The 22,159-nt window shown below is 37.7% G+C and overlaps 6 protein-coding genes and 1 long non-coding RNA gene across 8 annotated transcripts; 4 read left to right on the top strand and 3 right to left on the bottom strand.

The window, feature by feature from the left end:
• Positions 1-488: 488 nt before the first annotated feature.
• Positions 489-1,333, top strand: LOC119076321 (NADH dehydrogenase [ubiquinone] iron-sulfur protein 6, mitochondrial). Its single transcript, XM_037182993.1, has 3 exons — positions 489-679; positions 935-1,111; positions 1,177-1,333. The coding sequence occupies exons 1-3, from the start codon at positions 509-511 to the stop codon at positions 1,246-1,248; spliced, it is 420 nt and encodes a 139-aa protein (XP_037038888.1). The 5' UTR covers positions 489-508; the 3' UTR covers positions 1,249-1,333.
• A 1,612-nt stretch (positions 1,334-2,945) lies between these two features.
• Positions 2,946-4,731, bottom strand: LOC119076322. The gene is made up of 3 exons (XM_037182994.1): positions 4,550-4,731; positions 4,196-4,374; positions 2,946-4,121 (listed from the first exon to the last, which is right to left on the bottom strand). Exons 1-3 carry the CDS (start codon positions 4,609-4,611, stop codon positions 3,481-3,483), a joined length of 882 nt encoding a protein of 293 aa, XP_037038889.1. The 5' UTR covers positions 4,612-4,731; the 3' UTR covers positions 2,946-3,480.
• A 2,345-nt stretch (positions 4,732-7,076) lies between these two features.
• On the top strand, positions 7,077-10,885 carry LOC119076327 (ATP-dependent RNA helicase WM6). 2 transcript variants are annotated; one of them, XR_005087605.1, is made up of 9 exons: positions 7,077-7,162; positions 7,472-7,703; positions 7,772-8,176; positions 8,375-8,493; positions 9,439-9,570; positions 9,659-9,805; positions 10,149-10,404; positions 10,474-10,565; positions 10,646-10,885. XR_005087605.1 is itself a non-coding variant. In XM_037183009.1 (8 exons), the coding sequence occupies exons 2-8, from the start codon at positions 7,508-7,510 to the stop codon at positions 10,485-10,487; spliced, it is 1,269 nt and encodes a 422-aa protein (XP_037038904.1). In that variant the 5' UTR covers positions 7,077-7,162; positions 7,472-7,507; the 3' UTR covers positions 10,488-10,570. The 2 variants fall into 2 exon arrangements, 1 of the variants encoding a protein (XP_037038904.1); XM_037183009.1 differs by lacking the exon at positions 10,646-10,885 and having other exon boundaries at positions 10,474-10,570.
• A 201-nt stretch (positions 10,886-11,086) lies between these two features.
• Positions 11,087-12,545, top strand: LOC119076330. The gene is made up of 2 exons (XR_005087606.1): positions 11,087-11,889; positions 12,163-12,545. It is a non-coding gene; the product is annotated as an uncharacterized LOC119076330 (long non-coding RNA).
• Positions 11,661-13,975, bottom strand: LOC119076326. The gene is made up of 2 exons (XM_037183008.1): positions 12,595-13,975; positions 11,661-11,725 (listed from the first exon to the last, which is right to left on the bottom strand). Exon 1 carries the CDS (start codon positions 13,883-13,885, stop codon positions 12,596-12,598), a length of 1,290 nt encoding a protein of 429 aa, XP_037038903.1. The 5' UTR covers positions 13,886-13,975; the 3' UTR covers positions 11,661-11,725; position 12,595.
• A 252-nt stretch (positions 13,976-14,227) lies between these two features.
• Positions 14,228-15,599, bottom strand: LOC119076329. The gene is made up of 2 exons (XM_037183012.1): positions 15,397-15,599; positions 14,228-15,324 (listed from the first exon to the last, which is right to left on the bottom strand). The coding sequence occupies exon 2, from the start codon at positions 15,237-15,239 to the stop codon at positions 14,259-14,261; it is 981 nt and encodes a 326-aa protein (XP_037038907.1). The 5' UTR covers positions 15,240-15,324; positions 15,397-15,599; the 3' UTR covers positions 14,228-14,258.
• A 2,105-nt stretch (positions 15,600-17,704) lies between these two features.
• On the top strand, positions 17,705-21,629 carry LOC119076328 (chymotrypsin-1-like). The gene is made up of 3 exons (XM_037183011.1): positions 17,705-18,145; positions 18,516-18,946; positions 21,175-21,629. The coding sequence occupies exons 1-3, from the start codon at positions 17,893-17,895 to the stop codon at positions 21,526-21,528; spliced, it is 1,038 nt and encodes a 345-aa protein (XP_037038906.1). The 5' UTR covers positions 17,705-17,892; the 3' UTR covers positions 21,529-21,629.
• The last annotated feature ends 530 nt before the right edge of the window (positions 21,630-22,159 follow it).

Consider the following 22,159-nt stretch of genomic DNA (forward strand, 5'->3'; position numbering starts at 1 on the left):
TTTAGTTGAAAAAAATTTTTAATTTGGGTCCTCGGACTGAGGCCGATACTAGGCCCTTCAAAAAAATTAAATTTTAGGGCGATTTGAAATTTTTGTTTCATTTGAAAGGAACGTCGTACGGGGCTTCGTAATTGCGCTATGCGCAATTTGTAAGATGTACACATTACATAATAATTTTACTTTAACTACATTAACCGGCGCAATAGGCTTACGGTCAAAGTAGGGTGACAGACGCACTAGGGTCACGTACGCAATAGATATACGGGTTTGTACGGGGCTCAGTCGCAGCAAACGCTCCGACTGTTCTGATGGCTCGTTTTTTTTTCAATTATCACTCTGCACCGATCATAAATAGATTGAATTATTGAATACCCGCGAAACTTTCAATGTACCGACCAGTTTGCGCGAGACATCTATTATTTGAACAACACAACCGAGAGATTCAGTTCAATGAATTATGAATTGTCGTCATCAGCTGTTCTGTACATTTACAAACTGTCAAAAATTTATGAGAGAAAAAAAAAGTTCGTCGACCATGGCATCTCGAAAATTTGTGTTAAATTTAAAAAATTCACATTTAATTACAAGAAATTTCACTGTTCGAGCATCGACACTATATTCCTCGTCAATTGATTCATCCAAGAAAGGTGAATTGAGTGAAGTTACACATACTGGACAGGTAAATTCCGGCCGCAAATGGTCTTATTTTTGTGGTGTTATGATTGTGTTACGCAAAAGATGTTCACCTACAATGTCATGTATAGAACAGATTCTCGTCTGTAATCGATTAAATAGATTTAATAATTCAAACTGAATTGGAAAGTTAAATTTCATAAAATGACAGCAATTCACTATGTATAAACCGTATCTCAAACAGATACCCCTTCAATTCCGGTAGAAGAAAGGCTGTAAAATTATATGCAAACGTTTCCAGGTATTCGACAGCGATGACTATCGCAATGCGCGCTTCACAAATGCAGCCCGTCAGGTCAATCCAAATTGGGGTATAAAATTGATTAACGAAATTCCTCCGAAGGAATGCACCGAACGAGTCGTTTCCTGTAATGGAGGCGATGGTCCCTTGGGCCACCCGAAAGTGTATATAAATCTGGTAAGTTCAATTTAGGACATTTTATGTCGTCAATTGGATTCGTTACAAACTCGATTGCATTTCAGGATAAGCCCGGAGCGCACGCTTGCGGTTACTGTGGACTAAGATTTGTGAAAAAAGATGATCATCATCACTAACTATCAGGATGAGTGTTCTTATAGTGAAATAGCTATCGCTGTTTGATCGATACATATTTAGAATAAAAATTGATTATTCGGCGATCGATCGGCATTTTTGCTTTTATCCGTGTCACAAGAAAAACTAGCAATTCAAGAATCTGTTAGATTTACTGAAAGTAGAATAGGTGTTTGGGGAGGTTATGTTCAGTGAAGTGTTAGACTGTAATTTGTACTGGGTTATGTAAGTAGAGGATTCTCGGCTGGTTCACAAACACACACTCTTTTTGTAATAGACATGCTACGCCGCAATCGTTGTATCTTCTGCTCTGCTACGAAGACTTCATAAGCTTTCAAACACTGTGATGAATTTACCCATATGAAAGAGTGTTATGAAGAAAGAGAAAGAAATATTTTGACAAGTACCCCAAGGCAAATTATAATAAACTGGTCTACGGTCTTCTCGCCGCTCGCATCGTAAGATGTTGAAAGAGAAGCAAATACTTTGACAAGTATCCCAACGCAAGTTATAATTAACTAGTATTCGGTCGTCTCGCTCCGATCAATACAATAAATATTGAATGGAAGCTGACAAAAAAGACAATTGATACAAACAAAAGATTCATTTGGATATTTATTACCTTTCATACAAACGAAAAGATCATGAACTGGCGACCATATAAACGACGAGCTATAGGTAGACCACCAGAGAGATGGACAAACGGAATTAAGAGTATTGCAGGTACAAACTGGCAGCAAATGGCAATGGATCGTACGAAACAGAAAGAAGTTGGAGAGGCCTACATCCAGCAGTGGATAGAAACAGGCTGAAAAAGAAGAAGAAGATACAAACGAAATGTGTTTTAAAGTAAAACAGCAAAAAATCAAAACGAAATTTGGTAAGAAAATTAATTTTTCCTTTTCATTTGCAAGCGAAAAGAAAGCGAAAACCTTCGCAAGGGCAGTCTTGGCTTTGATAAAGCGATTTCCCTATGCTACTGTAGGAATTACTCCAGCTGGTATAAGTTCGTTCCATACTTCCCAAGCTCCTTTTCTGAGAATCAACAATTTTTTATTGAAATAATTGATAACTGTCGGCCATTTCATTTGAAACTTGACAGAATTGGGGCAAGTCTTTTAATGGACAGTCAGCAACAGGCATAAAGCTGGTTGAAATTAGGCTACTTCGGCGAACTTGCTACTGGCATTAGTTTTCCAATGACACCAAATATGCATGGATGAATGCCCTTTTGAAGTGTAAATTTGAGACTCAGTTCCTTTACTCAATCAATTCCTGGCTTGGACAATATTTGATTAAAAAACATTTTTTCTTGTTCTTCTGGGTTTGCTAACTTACGGTTTCGACATCAGCAAACACAAACCAACTGTGGATTTGCCGACACCACTTTTGACTCCCCGTTACCAATACATACCGGAGGAACTGTCTTCTTTTGCATTGGTTTATGTTTACTGATATCGAAGAAGTAAGTTAGCAGCTGTAAAAGCAAAAAAATTATCAAAACTACACTTCAAAAGTGCATTCATCTTGTCACTGTACCCGTGCATATTTGAAAGCTAATGGGAGTAGCGCAATCGGGGAAAAGAATTCTTGTTTTTTTGGTTGCATTTCGGATGCACGGGAACCGACAGAAATTAGTCGAAGTAGTTTTTCCGCTCTTCCTACTCTTTTGAGTTGAGTTGAAATGAAAGATCGGTTGTCTTGTTGCTACACAATTACTAGTTTTTTTTTATTCAATTATGTTACTGATGAAGGAAGAAAACCAACATTTTGTCTTTACCAGCTAATACGCTCTGCACTTACTGACCGAGCACACACATATATATATATTATTAGTATCATCAAAAGGATGAAAAAAAAATCTCTTAATTTACTGGCTGGGGCATATTATAATAATATCACACGTAAAATTATTTTTGTTTTGTTTTTTCTTCAAATAATTTAAGGGAAAAATAAAACGTTTTGACTCCCAATGATATTAAAACGTCCGATGTCTGAGTGGAGTGGAAATAGAAAATTAAGCTCTAACTTAATGGCAAACAAAATTCTGAAAATAGGATTCTAATACAAAACAAAATCTTATGCCACTGTTCCCTACATCCATCATCGGCTGCATTAAACTTAATTAACCACGTCCTACCGCGTAGAATCGCTGTATTTCAGCTAGTGTGTGACAATAATTTGATGATAAAATTCAGACAAAAATCGAAAAATTCATCCCCCACAGCCAGTAGTCACCACAATTTCGGGATTGCGTAACCGTCTTTCGTCACGACGACATTGCGGTCCCCATTGCCGACCAGGAACATCGACGCGTTATCCCGTTGGACTGATGGCGTCGGAACGATTGTCCCATTGCCCGGATACGAAAACGTTTCAACTTTGCCATCGTTAAAACGTTTCGTTACCGTTGTATTTTCATTGCCATCTGCATCTCGTACAGTGCGACGAGTTTCAGTGGAACCATCCGGCTTGCGAACGACTTGAGTCATTACACTTTGACGAAAAACTTTCGGTCCCTGGAACGCACCTTCGAATACACCGCCGCGAGGATGTGGTAGTTTTTTCATCAGTTGATTGCGCTTTGGAGGATTTGGCTTAGCGTCTTCAACAAATGTACCGTGAATGCGATCCCAGATCGTTTCTTCATCCGTTTTCTTGGCGCTTTTGTTGCCTTCGACGTATGGTTTCATTTTGGAAGACTTTTCCAATTCCGGTGAAATACGTTGAAGCAACGAGTGCAACTGGTCAGCATAGATTTCGTCGTCCAAATCTGTATCGATAGCCTTATTCTTATCCATTAAATCCTTTTGCATGTCCTCGAATCCTGGTTTCAAAAAGTTCTCGCGGACATTTTCATCAATGATCATCTTTCCTGTTGATCGATTTAAAAAAGAAAAGTTATTCTTCTACCAACTGGAATGACTATCGTGTACCACATTTACTGACCGTTTTCATCAATCATCTCAAAACTTTTCAACATTTCGATCATTTGTTGCTCAAAATATTTTTGCATTTCCATTGGGTTGGTAAAAACTTGGAATCCTTTGCGCTCGGACAATTCATCATCCGATTCGCAATCATCGAACCAAACTGGCTTACGAAACTCGTTGCCAAACGGTGGTTGCCTGTTCAAAATGTAAATTCAATCTTTTTTATAACTAAAGTTTATTTCCGGAAAATATAAATGCCGACAGCCGACACCATTGTCGGAAAAATCAATAACAAACGAAAACAGATGATGATGATGGGGTACAGTGATAATGAAAGTTTCAGATGAAATTATTTGATAGTGATACGTACTTTGGTGGTTTGTCAATATTTTCATCTCGTTTTAAATTTAAAAACTTTCGTACGGTATCCATTTTTAATGATTAGAAAAAGAAATCAATTTAACTGCGTAGTTTCGTAGTATTTTTGAATTTTTCTGCTCTTTTCGAGTATTAGGACATATAGAAAATGATAATTTGACAAAATTTGACACTACACTCACTCACACACTAAAAATATGTAGCAGACCGACTCTACTACTGTTTCATATGAAAATTAGAAAATTGGAAGGTATAAAACTAAAGGTCTGATCAAGGTTCTGAAAGAACAGGTTAAGACAACCAAGGTTCTGAAACAACAGGTTAATACAGCCACGAAGGCGGGTGACACCAAAATTGATAAAAGCACTCAGCAGAGTTGGATCGGTTATCCGAAAAACCGAAAATTTCGGTTCGGATTGAACCGAACCGAGAATTTCGGTTCGGATTGAACCGAACCGAGAATTTCGGTTCGGATTGAACCGAACCGAGAATTTCGGTTCGGATTGAACCGAACCGAGAATTTCGGTTCGGATTGAACCGAACCGAAAACTTTGGTTTTGTCGAAAAACAATATGAAATGAAGGCAGACTCGTCAAAATTGATTGATTTCATTATGAACTAACCAAAAAGAAGTAAATGGAGCAATTCTGGAGCAATTGCATGATACTTTTATTGAGAATTGAAAATCTCATAAGTTCTTGTCAAATTCGTTTTCTCACAAAAATCGCATGCAATTGCTCCATTTACATCTTTTTGTTTAGTTCATAATGAAATCAATCAATTTTGACGAGTCTGCCTTCATTTCATATTGTTTTACGACAAAACCAAAGTATTCGGTTCGGTTCAAACCGAACCGAAAATTTCGGTTCGGTTCAATCCGAACCGAAATTCTCGGTTCGGTTCTATCCGAACCGAAATTTTCGGTTTTTCGGATAACCGATCCAACTCTGGCACTCAGTACATTCACGTGAAGTAACGCAAAAGACAAATCGCAAAAAAAAAATGTTGGTGTTTCTTCACATTTTGTCATTTCTTCACACTTTGGCGATTTTTCTTGGCGGTTCTTCACACTTTGGCAATTTTTTTGGCGATTCGTCAGTTTCTGAGAATTTTTTAAATCGCCAAAAAAAATCGACAAAGTGTGAAGAAACGACGAAAAAAATCGCTAAAGTGTGAAGAAACGCCAAGAAAATTCGTCAAAGTGAGAAGAAATGACAAAAAGAAAAAAGTCAAATAATTGGCGTTTCTTAACACTTTGGCGATTTTTCTTGGTTGTTCTTCACACTTTGGCGATTTAATTTTTTCTTGGCGATTTGACTTTGGCGATACTTCACGGGAATACTCAGTACAGATTGTGTGTGAAATCAACTTGAAGAAAATGTTTTTTTAGGAAAATTCTGAATTTTGTTTTTGTTACGTTGCCTTTTTCATACAAACTTCGTGGCCGCTGAACTCAATTTGTGTGTCACCGCCTTCGTGATCAACTCAGACTTGTCGTAACCTTGTCTTTCAGAACCTTGAAGACAACCACGAAGGCGGGTGGTATCAAATTTGTTAAGCGCACTCATTACAAATTGTGTCAAAAGTCAATTTGAAGAAAAAAATGTGTTTTGTTAAACCGTCATAGACTTTCACAAGCAGAGAAATTTTAATGCCGTTGCCTTAGTGGCTAACTCAGAAATGTCTGAGTGAGAAACAACACTCTCAAATGTAATGGTTCGACAGAGTTCGGGCGATTAAAGGTAAATAATGTGCGAATGATCGAACTGTGGGACAAGATTTTCAATTGTTGTTTCCCCCTCTGAAGTTGTTATTTCAAAGCCTTGCATCGAGACAGGTGGACGTAAAATTTGTTAAACACACTCATTGCAGATTTTCTAAGATAAAACAACTTGATCGCCTTCATGATCAACTCAGAAGACTTCGTGGGGTCTTAGCTTGTTCTTTCAGCACATTGTGTCTATAATAGGTATACCATTCAATCCATCTGATTATATAACAAAAACAGCGTTTCACTGGTTGGCGAAATGGAACTGCATTGTGCGTTGTACCTTGATTGATTACGGCCCCCTTCACTCTTCACCTCAGATTCGAAAACCAACAACCGGCATTCAAAAGATTTTCCTGATAACTCGATCAGAAATGGTTATTCCACCTTAAAACCAAGGTAAATATAGTGAGGAGGTAAAGCCATTCAGACGCGCGGCCTAGCACATAAGTTCGATGCCAATGATATCTTTTTTTAAATCTTGACTACGATTTACTTGTATTTCACAAAAATATTTTCGCGATCTCACAACAGATGGCCCGACTTTCTATTCCATTTTTTGCTTTCAACGAAGGGATGAGATGGCGTTTGTATCGAATTTTCGTGCCACCGCACATCTGATTCGGTTATATATGGCATTACCTTCTCACTATATTTACCTTGATCCGATAAAATTCAAAAAATGGCGGCTTCATTGTTCTAGATCAAACACATTCCGTCGACATGGCGTGTACCTTCTAGTACAAGACAGTTAAACTGACAGTCAGCCACAGCCATCAACCGACACTCAACGACAAACCGGTCGATAGAAAAGAAGTAATCGAGGACTCGCAAAATGTACGTATTTACATTTGAAAATATCTCAATCCATTCAAGTCATCGTAACACAAAATATTAATTAATTTGAAGAATATGCAATTATGCACCGTGTGTCGATAATTGAATTATCAAAAATTGGCTAATAGCAGCACTTAACAAGCTTAAAAATGTCGGCGTCTCAAAGGAAAATTTTTATTTTTGTTTTCGTTGTTTTCCTCATACAGTCGATCGGCAAACATTTTTATTTAAATTTAAATCATAGCCACGTTAACGAGTGAATTATTTGTGCGTTCCAATTATTAAAGTCGGTTTTTCAACTGTTTGTAGCTTTCAACCTTAATTTCGCCACAAAAATCAATCAAAATGGCCGATAATGATGACCTCTTGGATTATGAAGACGAAGAACAAACCGAACAAGGAGTTGAAGTGGCAGAACCACCAAAAAAAGATGTTAAAGGCACATACGTATCCATTCACAGCAGTGGTTTCCGAGATTTCCTTTTGAAACCTGAAATATTGCGAGCTATTGTCGACTGTGGTTTCGAACATCCGTCTGAAGGTAAATAAACTCCGCGTCATAATGCTTTACACGTCATGCATACTGATATAAGATGCATTTGTTCACAGTTCAACACGAATGTATACCGCAAGCGGTACTCGGTATGGACATTTTGTGTCAGGCCAAGTCTGGTATGGGTAAAACGGCCGTTTTCGTTTTGGCTACGCTTCAGCAATTGGAACCGACCGAAAATCATGTGTATGTGTTGGTTATGTGCCATACCCGTGAATTGGCTTTCCAAATCAGCAAAGAGTACGAACGCTTCTCCAAATATATGCCCACCATCAAAGTGGGTGTATTCTTCGGTGGCATGCCGATTCAAAAAGACGAAGAGACCCTGAAATCAATTAACCCTCACATAGTGGTTGGAACGCCCGGACGCATATTGGCATTGATTCGCAATAAAAAATTGAATTTGAAGAACATCAAGCATTTCATCCTCGATGAGTGTGACAAAATGCTGGAACAATTAGGTGAGTCACGATTTTAAGTGTTTTTTTCTCTGTTTTCTCTAAATTATTCAAATGATGATACCTACAGATAGGGACATATGAACCAACAGTGATTCGTTATCTTTTCATTAAATGAAAATCTGATTTGCCTAAATTCTCCCCATGTATGGCATGGATGTTGTGGAACAGAGAAATAAATTTTTTTTCGTTTCTTTGCAGATATGCGTCGCGACGTTCAAGAAATTTTCCGCAACACACCACATAGCAAACAAGTTATGATGTTCTCCGCCACACTCAGCAAAGACATTCGTCCCGTCTGCAAGAAATTCATGCAAGATGTAATTGAACTCATTTATTCTACTTACTGCCACAGTCACACTTTACCAAACGGTTGAAAACATGGCGATAAAAAGCGTTAAACGTTTCATGACACGATGGATGAGCTCGTCCAAAGTAGCACTAAATCGTTATGGGGTCAGTTGGATGTTAATGAAATATGCACAAATGGAGCGGACGCTGAAACGTTGTTCATATAGCAGGGGTGGGATAACAAGTTAACAAGAAATCATTTGAAATCAGATGCTTGCCGATTCGCTGCGATGCAAGAAAAAACGTTTTCCTTTGGAGTGTCATTGAGGGTTTAATGGGAATTACGTTGAAGGCGATCGAAATGTAAACGCGTTTTGTTTGGAGTGCTGGAATTAAGTTAAGGTGCGCGTTTAACTGATGGTGTTATCGTATATAATCAAAAAAAAAAGAAGAGAGAAACACGGGGAATGGGGTTTGTAACGCGTAATATTCAAGGACACTGTGCCACATCAATGTGAACGTGAACCGTATCCAATGTACATGCTTCCATAGTGAAACAACCTAATGCTTCCCATGAGGACATACGATTTGGATCGTTGTTTTTCCCGTGGAAACCATTCCGATCAACAATTGCCGTTGTCGAGGATTGTATCCAACCACAAGATCTACACAAAACGTATGCAACTAGAACCAACCGCCCCATAACTATTGTGTGTGACTGGTGCCCAATCAACTGACATAATTTTTTTAAATGAAAAAAAAAATGAAAACAAAGCGCACGTTTTCCCCGGTTGTTGTGCAGATAAAGACAACAGTAAATGATGGTGTTTTATACAAATTTAATTTTAATTTTTCTCTCGTTTCTAAAGTCATCTTTTCACAATTTTAACTCTTTCACCATCTTAGCGGCATTGTTTTTAGCATAAAATCCCGTTCACTAACCAAAAATCGTTTATTTTCGTCTCGATCTTCAGCCAATGGAAGTGTACGTCGACGATGAGGCCAAACTAACGCTCCACGGATTACAGCAACATTACGTTAAGCTCAAGGAAAACGAAAAGAATAAAAAACTGTTCGAGCTATTGGACGTTTTAGAATTTAACCAGGTACAAAGCAGCGGACCTAGTCGAGCCAACCGGCTAATCACTTCCTTGAGTGATTCTTTCAATGAATTTTTTTTGTGTGCTATCGCAGGTTGTAATTTTCGTGAAGTCAGTTCAACGATGTGTAGCCCTGGCAACCCTATTGACTGATCAGAATTTCCCAGCTATTGGCATTCATCGTGGAATGGTACAAGAAGAGAGATTGTCTCGTTATCAACAGTTCAAAGATTTTCAGAAGGTGAGATGAGATTTCCTTGCATTTTTTTATGCACTGCACTGCTTGACTCACTCGATTCATTATTATGTTCCATTGAAGCAAGAAACTTATTTTGTTTTAAAATTCTTTGCAAAGTTGGCATTTTGCTATTGGGTCTGTTATTTCGACAATTGTGAAATTGTGGCGCGTGCATGTACGAATTAGATTTTACAATCATGAAACCAACGGTTTTGTGTCGTTTTTACTCCAAGCTCCAATGTAAAAAGTTATTTCTTTTATGAAATCAACGAAGCTCACTCTCGGCGCCAATTGTTCTTTAAAAAAAATTCTTCCACTGACCTCTGAAACTAATTCCCTTTTGCAGCGAATTTTGGTCGCAACGAACCTATTCGGCCGTGGTATGGATATCGAAAGAGTAAACATTGTCTTCAACTACGACATGCCAGAAGACTCGGACACATATTTGCATCGAGTTGCTCGTGCTGGACGTTTCGGTACCAAGGGTTTGGCCATTACCTTTGTGTCGGACGAATCAGATGCTAAAATCTTGAATGAGGTGCAAGAGCGGTTTGACGTAAACATCAGCGAATTGCCGGACGAAATTGACCTGTCATCTTACAGTGAGTTTTTGCGTCATGTTTGCGTTTGCAATCCCATTTTCTGATTTTTTTTTATTTCTTTTTTTCTAGTCGAGGGAAGATAAGCTAAACGATTAAAGTTTTGGATAATTACGGACTTACATTGAATTATGTATGGTTTTTCTACACTCAATTGAAGTAGTGTAAGTACTTCTAGACATTTTACCAGTGCATTTACGATATGCTAATTGGATGTTCCATTTTTTCTTTGCTAATTTTGCAGATTTAATTTACAACAATTTACATCAATCGATTATTATTTCGATGTGTCCCAATCAGTAAATCATTTTTCCTAAATTTAAATTTGAAATTCCATTACATCTCACAAACAAAAAAGCTAACCATTAAATATACTGAATTGATTGGAGACGCTCAAAACCAATTTTATAATTTTGATAAGTTGTTTAAGGAACTAGAAAATAAATTAAACATAAAAATGATGTGGTCATTTCGACGAAAAGTATTTTCCGAGTTTTTTCTTTGTATTTATTTGATATTGGTATTGTGATGGTCGTCTGTTATGTATCCCGTTGCTTTGGGAGTGGAGATACAGCAATATCACGTCTGGATCAACTTCAAACTATGGTGAGTTTTTCTTTCTTTCATTTTCATTGACCGGAACTCAGTTTAGACGATGACAATTCAATTCGAATATTTAGATTTCGCTAAGCTGAGTTGAGAGGTCACATTTTCAATGATGAAAACTAATGATAGGGACATATGATCCTAAAGTGATTATTTATCTTAAAATTCAATCTGAGAACACATTCAATATGCCAACCAGTCATTCCACTAATTACACCAGTTGAATAAGATCTGACGATTTTTCCTTTCTTTATTTGCAGTTTAACGCTCGGAAATGGCGGGACATAGTTTGAAGGTTTTAATCCATCACGCCCTACTAGCAGAATAGTAGTTGGACCGATTGTTGATTGCTGTTCACATTAAAACAATCGCCTGTCAATGCAGATCATCAATGATTTTGGTCTTATCAAATCTGCTCCTCTCATCAAATCAATTTACGTGGCTGTAGACCACCTTTCTCGTACAGTATCTAAATTGGCAAAATTATTGCGTTCCGGCCGATGATCTCAGAATACATTTTTGATTGGCTGCGCACGGCATACAACTGAGTGTAACTCACATTGTTTCGTTGTACATTCAGCGGATTAAGTAATCAAACATACCTGACGGACAAATTGTGCCACCACAAGACTGAATAGAAATGAAATCCAAACAATTTGACTCTTATTTATTTCGCAAGCTCACCGACAATGACTGGTCATTATCGTTCACATAACGTCTTAAAATTCCGATTGAAATATTTGGCGTACATTGAGCAACAATATCATTTCGACGAAAAGTATTCTCCGAGTTTTTTCTTTGTATTTATTTGATATTATGATGGTCGTCTGTGACAAGAGTGGAGAGACAGCAATATCACGTCTGGATCAGCTTCAAACGACGGTGAGTTTTCCTTAATTTTTGTTTCATTTTTAACTAGAAATTTCATTGACCGGAACTCAGTTTAGACGCTGAGAATTTAATTCGAAAATTTCGCTAAGCTGAGTTGAGAGGTCACATTTTCAATGATGATAACTAATGATAGGGACATATGATCCTAAAGTGATTATTTATCTTAAAATTCAATCTGAGAACGCATTCAATATGCCAACCAGTCATTCCACCCATTATACCAGTTGAATAAGATCTAACGATTTTTCCTTTCTTTATTTGCAGTATAACGCACGGAAATGGCCGGACACAGTTTGAGGGTCTTAAGCCATCACGTCCTTTAAGCAGAATAGTAGCCGGACCGATTGTTCTGTCCACATTAATTGATGCAAATCATCAATGATTTTGGTCTTATCAACCCCCTGCTCCTCTCATCAAAACAATTTGCGCGGCTGTAGTCTACCTACTACCTTTCTCGTACAGCTCGTACAGTCAAATTGGCGAGATTATTGCGTTCGGACCGATGATCTCAGAATACATTTTTGATTGGCTGCGCACGGCATACAACTGAATATACCTTGTTCGTTGCGCATTCAGCGGATACAGTTGATTAGACGAACAAATTGTACCACCACAAAATGAAGACTGAATAGAAATGAAATCCAAACCATTTAACCCTTTCAAATGTTTTTATTTATTTCGTCATAATCATACCGCCTTAAAATTCCGATTGAAATATTTGGCGTACATTAAATTCATCGTCGATCAGCAAGACATTTCTCCATTTATCCATGGTTGTACATGCGTGATAAATATCGAAAGCAACAATGTCACCCACCTGAAAGTCGTCATCGTCTCCAATTCGCAGAAAAGTGTGCTGGTCCATCATCTTAAATACTTCCGGATATTTGGTCTTATCGTAATAGGTCGGTGCTGCTTGACCAGGCCTGAAATGTAGATGCAGAACTGGGAAGCCGGAATCATTCCCCGCGTCTCTTCTACCCATTCCGATAATTGCTAGATTCTTTTCGGGTATCGATTGAACATACGCCCAAACCTTTAGTGTCGGCTTGAGACTTTCTGACAAAATTTTCCATTCGTTACCTTCTCCGAAGTTCATATCCGAGACCCTTTTTTCCATTTGTGCATACAATCCGTTATCGTAGATAAGATAGCAGCCGGACCGGATAATTTTCTTTAGTCGAAGCGGACAGTTCTCTTGAAACTTTAGAAAGTCTTCTGCAACTATGTCAAACCATGATGTACCCGCACCGGTAATGATAATTTCGTCGTTGATAAAAACATTGTCGGCTGCCAGTTTCTGCACTCGAGATAGTGACCAACTGATAAAACGTCGAATCTCTGTTGCATCTTGTAAAATTCCTTCGAAGAACTCCACCCCAACAACCGAAACAGAATCAGTCCAATTTCGTAATTCTGTCAACACTGTCCTCTCCCGATTCTCATCCCTAATTCCAGTTCTACCACCGTCCACACCGTACTCTAGCAGGACCTTCACATTTTGTTTACGTTTCCCAAAGAACTGGCCTATCTGGGCTACATTTTCGGACGAATCCACCAGGCAAATAAACTCAAACGTTGGATCGTTTTCCATAATCGTTGATATGATGTCCATGTTACATTTTCCGACGAGTTGATTGGCCATTATCACTCGTTTGATTCCACTTTTAAACGCTACAGTAACCTGAGAAACGGTTGCTAGCGTCATTCCGTAGCAGAATTGCGAGGCGACTTGCAAACTGAACAATCCGGGCAGCATTGTCGTCTTACCGTGTGGAGCCAAGAGAAATTTAAATCTTTCAGCGAATGTCTCCATCCACAACTGGTTATGATTTATGGCTGACGAAGACAATGTGGCAGCAGGGAGACTAACATTTTCTTGTAAAATGTTCCACTGTGCGTCGTCGTCATGGCTGTCGAGTAGCAAATTTCCAACTCCTTTGTAACTGGGATTAATGTTTTGCAAGGTTTCCTTGATGTGTAACATTTTCTCTTGAAGAAAATATCGGACAAAGTGAAAATAAATCAATCGACTGAATTAGAAGTGTTGCAAGATAGAGATTGCTATGAACACAAGTGACGGTTTTTATCAAATGTGATTCTGTAGAAACTCTAGATAAGATTAATCGAAAATTAAACAAATCCGAAACTCGAATATGATGTGACAGAGAGCGAAGACGATTGTTCGTGGTTTCAAAGTGTAGCTCCGACAAACATTACGACTCGTCCCTTCTTTCAGCGATTTAATTGGGAATTTTCTTTGTATCCCAGCAATAACTTATCTCAACACCCTCCGATCATCGATAAATTCAACAGTAAAACAATTAAGCATTTTTGCTGAAGCAACTTTTATTAGCACATTATGGACAAAGAGAAAACGGTTTATAGCTTGTTAGTAAAATATCATCTTGTTCACTGTCCTCACTGTCGCGCCTTAAATGTACAACATTTCGTAACGGTGTAGTTTTCGCATTTGAATCGACGTCGGTTATCAGCGAGTTCGTTCCATGATCGAAAGACTTAAGTGTGACTCGACAACCTTTTGTTGACAAAGAATTCTGTTTTTTCTTGGCAGGAGCGCGCCTTGGCATCTTTTTATTTTTGTACGCTTCAACACAAAGTCGAATTCTATCTCTTGCCTCACTCTTCAGCCGGGTGTTGTATGGCGCACATTTACGCTCAATTTTTATCCTGTCATTGCAGTTTTGTGGAACATTGGCAGGAACTTCCTGATTCAGATCCAGATCCAGGTGATCATTATCGTCAACACTGAGATGATTAGTATCACAATCGTTTCTTCGCTGATGATTTCGTTTTTTTGGATTCACTTTTGGTTGATTTAGTTCCGGGACACTGGGTAAATTATTGCTTGGCTTTCTGGGACTCTTTCGTATCACTTTGCATGAATATTTTTCGTCCTCAACTTTCTCAATGGCTGGAAGTGACTGTCGATCACCGGAATAGCACTCCGCGTTGTTGTTGCAAACATTGTTGCCAACTTTTATCAGGGAATAGTATTTCTTGATCGTAGTGGTTGTAACTTTAGTCGTTGTCTTTCTCCGGTTCGATTTGATATACTGTTCAGTGTCCACTGAGTGCAAAGATTCGGTTTTATCGACGACTTCTTTGACTACAACTGTCTTCTCTTGGAAAATTCTTTCAGAATCTCTGATGAGTGCTCTAGCATGAGCACCATTGCAATCCATCAACCACTTCTCGACCTTTTCTTGAAACGGAACCGCATCCATTGATAGTCCGTTGCCATCCTCCTCATCGTCATCGTCCTCATCTTCTTCTGAATTTTCCAAATCAATTACTTTAACGTCCTCCGTGTGATCCATAGATAATTTCAGCTTAAATTTTTACTTTGTGAATGCAATCGATGGTGGTAAATGTGATTTGATAGAAGCGAAATGTTCAGTGAATCTGTAAAATATTGAAGCGAATAAACTATTATAGTTCGAAACGCAGAACCGTTGAAATGTTATAGTAACTCACTTCAATTGAATCGAATTCGGTATCAACGGCTTGACCAATATAATGTAATTATATACACGGCAGCGGTGTACCGATTTTAAAAGACGTTTAATCCCTTCAACACGAAATCAGCATTTGTATAATCAATTTTCGCAGTAAATCAAAATAAATAGAAAACACCTATGCTTCCTATAGCGTCGATGACAATATTATTCAAATATGGCTGGCTGTCAGTGTGATACCGACTAGTACTATACACAGTATCGAATTTTTTGTACCAAAAACAGAGATATCATAATATAAGCCGTTGTCAGAGAGATGATAACAGATGACGTTACTGCTGTAAACAAAATTTAATAGCACGACAGAGTAAAGTTAACCAGGCAGTAGCGCTGATTTGACTATGGACCTGAATAATCTAGTGGCCCTATATTTTTTGCGAATACAAATTTTCAATTTATGTTAGTGTTCATTTGAGTTAATTTTCATCCAGTGTATTAGCAAGGCTGTATACTTTGGGGAGGTCACGCAGATGCAGATACGCGGGTTACACACCACGTTTCATACAAAAAATTCACCACGCCATACAAATTCAATTTTGGTGAATTTGTTTGTATGGAAAAGGTGTGTTCCCGCGTATCTAATAAAATGGCGATCTGCGTGACCTCCCCAAAGTATACAGCCTTGTGTATTAGGTCCCTTATTTAACGTTACAAAAATGAACCGCTCCTGCCTGTTTTATTTTACTCTGCCGTGCTTAATGGTTATTTATGACATTTATAGCCTGCGGCCTTGATGTGTCTTACTCATCTAGAGCCTAATAAAGTACTTTGCACCGAGATTATGCAACAGAGGCATATAAAGCTTGCAAATTTTGCACATTATGATGCTGAGTGGTATAAAGTATTATTTATCTTTCTAATGCAAATCAGCTCATCTCCATATATCATCACATTCTCGGGTAACCCCTTTGGCGAAGTACACAACATCCGAATCGTCAAAATAAACATTTTGAACAGAGGTGCATACTCTACTATTATCTCACTCCATCTGTAAGTTTAAGCTTCTTCTTGTAAGTAACGGTCCCTAGTTAAAGAATTGCTCAAAGCTGTATACTTGGGGAGGTCACGCAGATCTCGCGGGTGACACACACAAAATTTGACAGTTTGATACATTTTCGTAGTAAATGGATTCTTAAATTTGACAACTACGTAATAGATGAATTCTTTTTTATGTGTATCTAATAAAATGGTGATCTGCGTGACCTCCCCAAGTATACACCCTTGGGATTGCTCGGTTGATAATCAATTATATAATTAAAACTCTCATAATAATCGTCTATCTCAAGATATTGGCTTTCCCACTCAAAAATCATGTTTTTTTTCACCATTTTGACCTCGCAGATCGAAAAGTATGCAAAATAAAAGTATACTTTCTTCGGCAATTCGTCAGTGTATAAAATTCCACTCAAAATTCGATTTGTGGAATACTTATATTCCTCGTCTTCGGCTCGAATTACCTTCCAACACGCCTCAATAAAAAATGTCGCAGCGAGACATTTATGTAGTATTTTTATGCAGGTGAAAACACCTAACTTGTTTATATACTTTGGGAAACACGGGGTTTCGGTGGGTTTTGAAATTCAGTTTTTCTATATGTTGGTATACATTGCAATGTCCAATGTTCAAGGTATTAAATTTGTGTTAGGTGAAGTCCATTTTCACCAAGCAATATATATATTGCACTGAAAGCGGTGCATAGTCCCTGAAACTTTAAGAACTCACCTTTTCTTAAGAAATCGCCGTTTTTTTAACCTTTTGTAAAAGGGATTATTTCTTGTACGAAATGCTTAGAAAGCCAGAAGAAGTGATGACTTTCTGAAGAAAAAGTGATTTCATGAAAATCGTTGACTCCTCACCTCTTTTTCAGGAACTCCCCGTTTTCGATTTTTCAGTGAAATATGCGTAAACTTCCAATTACAAAAACTTGAATTTGTAACAAATTCGCGTGTGGACTACAGCAAACCACAACGACTCCCAAATCAGATAATTTGTCAGTATTTATTTTTAAATTGAATTCTTTATTTTCCCAATTACGGCTGAGATATAATATGCACTAGCGATACCCTTTCTAGGGGAGTCGTAGGACAAATGTTTTTCACCCTGTAAAATCTAACAGTATTACACCAATCTCAATCCACGAACCATGAGGGACGATAAAACACGTGGACTCCGCGGCTATTTTAATTTGTCATAATTTTTTTTTAATACACAAAAAATGAACCACCACATAAAAAATTGATTGTGTTAATTGGGTATTGGATAAAGACAGGTGACCTACAAAATTTCAATTGGAGTTTTACGATGTCTGATTAGAACTTAATTCGTTAGGAAAGTTGCATAAACACACTATATAATCAGTCGATACCATATTAGTCCAAATTGATAAATTTTGTTGAATTGTTTTTGCATAGTGAACTGCAAGTTACGATAAGAAAATTCTATAAAACCTTAATTAATGAAATGCAGCACTTCATTAACTAAAACAATTGCTGTGAAAATGTTACCGATTTTTTTTGGAATTTTACTTTTTTCTGCACTTTTTGAAAGTGGCTATGGTTTCGGTCAGTCTAGAATTTTCCAAGGAGAAACAGTTGATATAAATGATGCTCCTTGTATGGCTAGAGTTCGTATCAAAATAAATGCCACTGTTGAAGGCGCTTGTGGTGGAACAATTCTAAGTGATATGTTTATTCTTACGGCTGGACATTGTAAGTTACAATAACGGAAGATTTTTTTGTAACATATGTACCTTCGTGCACAGCTCTGCTTCTAGCATGAACATAAGAAATATTCGGAGGCTTATGCAATCAAAATAGGCCTTCCATTTTCTCGTAACTATAGGAGTCATGATTTCATGGTGTGAATAAAAACACACATGCAATCGTGCAGTCATAAAATTTGGAAAATTTGGAGGTTTTTTGATGTTGGAATAATGTGTTGTCGTGCTAGAAGCAGTGCTATGCTTCGTGATTTTTTTTAATTACAAAAACTGTCATTGCCAAAAACAAAAATTAAATTACAAATACACTGTGCCTATGTGTATACTATACTTATCGTATTATTCCATCGTGAATGCAGGTGTTACAGTAGAAACTAATATGAATAAACCGAATCCTCCACTGCATGACCCGAGTAATTTTACAATTCTTGTTGGAACTAACGATCTGGACGACGAGGAATCCGGACAAGTAATTGAAGTATCAAAAGTACACTTCAAAGAATTTAGCCAGAAGAACGACATAGCAATATTGCAACTATCCGAAAAAATTATGTTGGACGGAGTTACAAAAGACCCGGTCTCTCTTCCAGAAAGTTCAAGTTACAAACCCGAAAATCGAACGAAGTGTTTCGTCGACGGCTGGGGAAAAAATCCGCAAAAATCACATAAATTACTTAGAGGCAAAGTCTACACAATTTCTGAAGAGGAATGTAATACTGGCGCTGATGTCGGTCGCGATAGATCGCATCAAATTTGTACCTTAGGCGCCAATGGAGCAGGGCCATGTACGGTGAGTATTCCAGAGTCTTATAAGTGTTATCGCGATGCGATTTTAATTATGCTAGAAACAAAAGACTTTCTATTGGCGCAAAGAAAATTTATGAAATTAAATTCAAATTGATGTTAACCGGGCATGGAAATGTTTTCTTCCAGGTCTCCAAGTCAAAGTTTCGCATAAACCAAAAACCTAACATTTTCTTCCCGGTAATACATTTACCGGTGGATTTGTTCAGTGAAGGCTAGATTTTCCAAAAAAAAACTGCCATGACCCGATGTTAACAAACCACGACAGAGTAAAGTTAACCAGGCAGGAGCGCTTGTTTGACTAGGGACCTGAATAATATAGTAGCCCTATATTTTTGCGAATAAAATTTTTCAATTTATGTCAGTGTTCATTTGAGTTCATTTTCATCCAGTGTATTAGGTTCTTTATTTGACGTTTCGAAAATGAACCGCTCTTGCCTGGTTTATTTTACTCTGCCGTGTAACAAACTCAAGATTAAAAACAATTTACCCGAGAATGACTACCGCAGAGGGGAGGGAACACTCTACAACTACAATTTTAGTCCCTAATAATGCAAATATTCTAATTCTCAACAGTCTACCAAAAAAATGTTTTATTGCCTGCCCCATGTGAAAATTGACTATTACACGGCTGTTTACCCCCTGCGAAAGTGATCCATTACACTAGGAATATTTGGGGTTTATTTCAAGTTGACAGTTCTTTTAAGTAAAATTTGCCTTGCTTTCATTTTATCTTTTTTTTATCTTTTTTGATGAATGAATCGATCGATCGAAAAAGAATGTAAGAAATATCGCTAAAATAACATTTTTTTGATAAAAATATTGATCGATGAACACAGTTATTTCAGAAAAACTTGTTACGCAAGTAATCTGGTTACAACATACTTTTAGAACAACACAGAATTGTCGGCCATATTTATTGTAACAATAATTTTACTATGCTGGTGCATGTAATAAGGCTATTACATGTATAGGCAATAACCTTTACATCACTCGCATAGTAAAACGCCGTACTACACACGGAAAATAAAGTGATATCTCGTATCACGATGAGTAAATGTACCTCGGGCTAAAGCCCTCGGTTACTTTTACTCATCTGGATACGAGATATCACTTTACTTCCCTTGCATAGTAATGTACTATTGATGTTCCGAAGTAACACTTTATGGCCACACATTTCGTTGTATTTTCCACTTGTAACACTAATTGCTTTTGCTTATAGTACAAACACTACACCTTGCTGCACATTTTTTTGAAAACATTAAAAAGGACTAACAAAATAATTGCACAAACAATGCGTCTTCATCGATACTAACTGCGAAAAACTATTCAATGTCAACATGTCGCCAACGCAATTGTAACTACTGTTGCGACAATACTAATGTAACATGAGTGCTGTTTTCGGGATCAATTTTTTAGGGGACGTGTAGCGTGTGAGCCGATTTCGTCAGTACACTAGATTTGTTTGTAAACGTTTTATCGGAAGAACAGATTTATTTTTGTTTTGTTGGTGTTGGTTTATTGAGATACTGAATTTATGTAGAATTTCTGCAGAACAGCCGTGTAATAGTCAATTTTCGCATGAGCAGGCAATAAACCAGAATATGTTGGATGCTGCGACGTAATTCATTGCTCTCGGACACAATTTTGTAGAACTCGCAAACTCACTCGTGTTTTCGAGCAACAAGCTTCGGTAACTATTTTCTCGACAAGTGTAATTGCATACCTCGCCTTCGGCTCGGATATGCAAACTCTACACTTGCCTCTAAAACAGTTACCGAAGCTTGTTGCTCAAAAACTTACTCGTGAGTTTGCTCGTATCACAAAATTGTGTCCTTGTGTAATGAATTACTTTCGCAGCATCCAACGTAATCTACTATTATTTTATCTGTCTGTCTGTATCGTCTGTGTGTAAGCATACTCTACCGAATAGTTCTGGGTAAATATTTTATGACCGTTGCCTACACTTGAAATATTGTTTAGGTACAATATTTTCGTTCTATCTGAAATATTTCCGGTATCTTTCGTAAAGCGGTAAATGTTTTCAAAAAACACTACGCACAGCCTGGTACGGGTTAATTAAAAAAAGTTTCTGAGACAAAATTTCTAGCACAGAAAACTTCGCAGATTCACTGACATGTATTACGGTTAAATGTTGAAATTACATCGGTTACCTAATTCTTTATCATCTACCATTTTCAACCTTTAACACAGGGCGACTCAGGTGGTCCGCTTATACGAGCTTCCGATGCCACTCAAATTGGATTAGTATCATTTGTGCCGGTTAATTGTGCGAGCCCCGGTAAAACAGTTTCAACATTCACAGCTATTGCTCCTAATTTAGAATGGATCCACAGTATAATGGAGATGGATGTCTCAGACACATCGGACGCTGCCGCTTCATGTGATTCAATGGATGACTGTGATTCAATGGAAGACCCTGATCCGATGGAAGACTGTGATTCGATGGATGACTGTGATTCAATGGAAGACCCTGATCTGATGGAAGACTGTGATTCAATGGACGACCGTGATGCAATGGATGACGACGATACTATTCCACTATAACATGATTCAATAGAGTAATCTCGATTTTTCGTTAGATTGTTCGAAGTTTATTAAAAATTGGTAAAATTGGTTGAAATAAATTTGTGTAATACGATTTCGTTCCGAAAATTGCATTTTTTTGTTAAGAAAACCAGAACAGTGACGAACGCAGCACACACCATCTAATTCCTTACTCATTTTGATTCGTTTTAAGGAATACCGAAATCTATTTTTCATGTCCAGGACCCGAAAGGTGCGACTTCGTCGCACTTTTTCTAAGTCCAATATGAAAAATACTATTCGTACCACGGACTAAAAGTCTTTTTTAGCATATTCGATTCCAGACCTCGCCTTCGGCTCTGTCTGGAAACTTCTCACACACTAAAAAAGACTTTTAGTCCTAGGTATGAAATGTACTATTTTCTTCAATTTTCTTGCATAAAGTAGTTGAAAATAAAGAGATGCCTATCAATTGGTTTGGAGAAAGAAAAATCTAAAATCTATGGGTATGTAATGGTCTAATGTCAAAATTTGGAGCGGAGGAAATAGTGATTTTATTTGGGGTCATTCATAAATGACGTCCACTACTTTTGGTCAGTTTTAGACCCCCCCCCCTCCCCCCTCGTCACGCAAAAGTGGTCAAATTTAAACC

Source organism: Bradysia coprophila, unplaced genomic scaffold (assembly GCF_014529535.1).
Source record: "Bradysia coprophila strain Holo2 unplaced genomic scaffold, BU_Bcop_v1 contig_232, whole genome shotgun sequence".
Classification (NCBI taxonomy): domain Eukaryota; kingdom Metazoa; phylum Arthropoda; class Insecta; order Diptera; family Sciaridae; genus Bradysia; species Bradysia coprophila.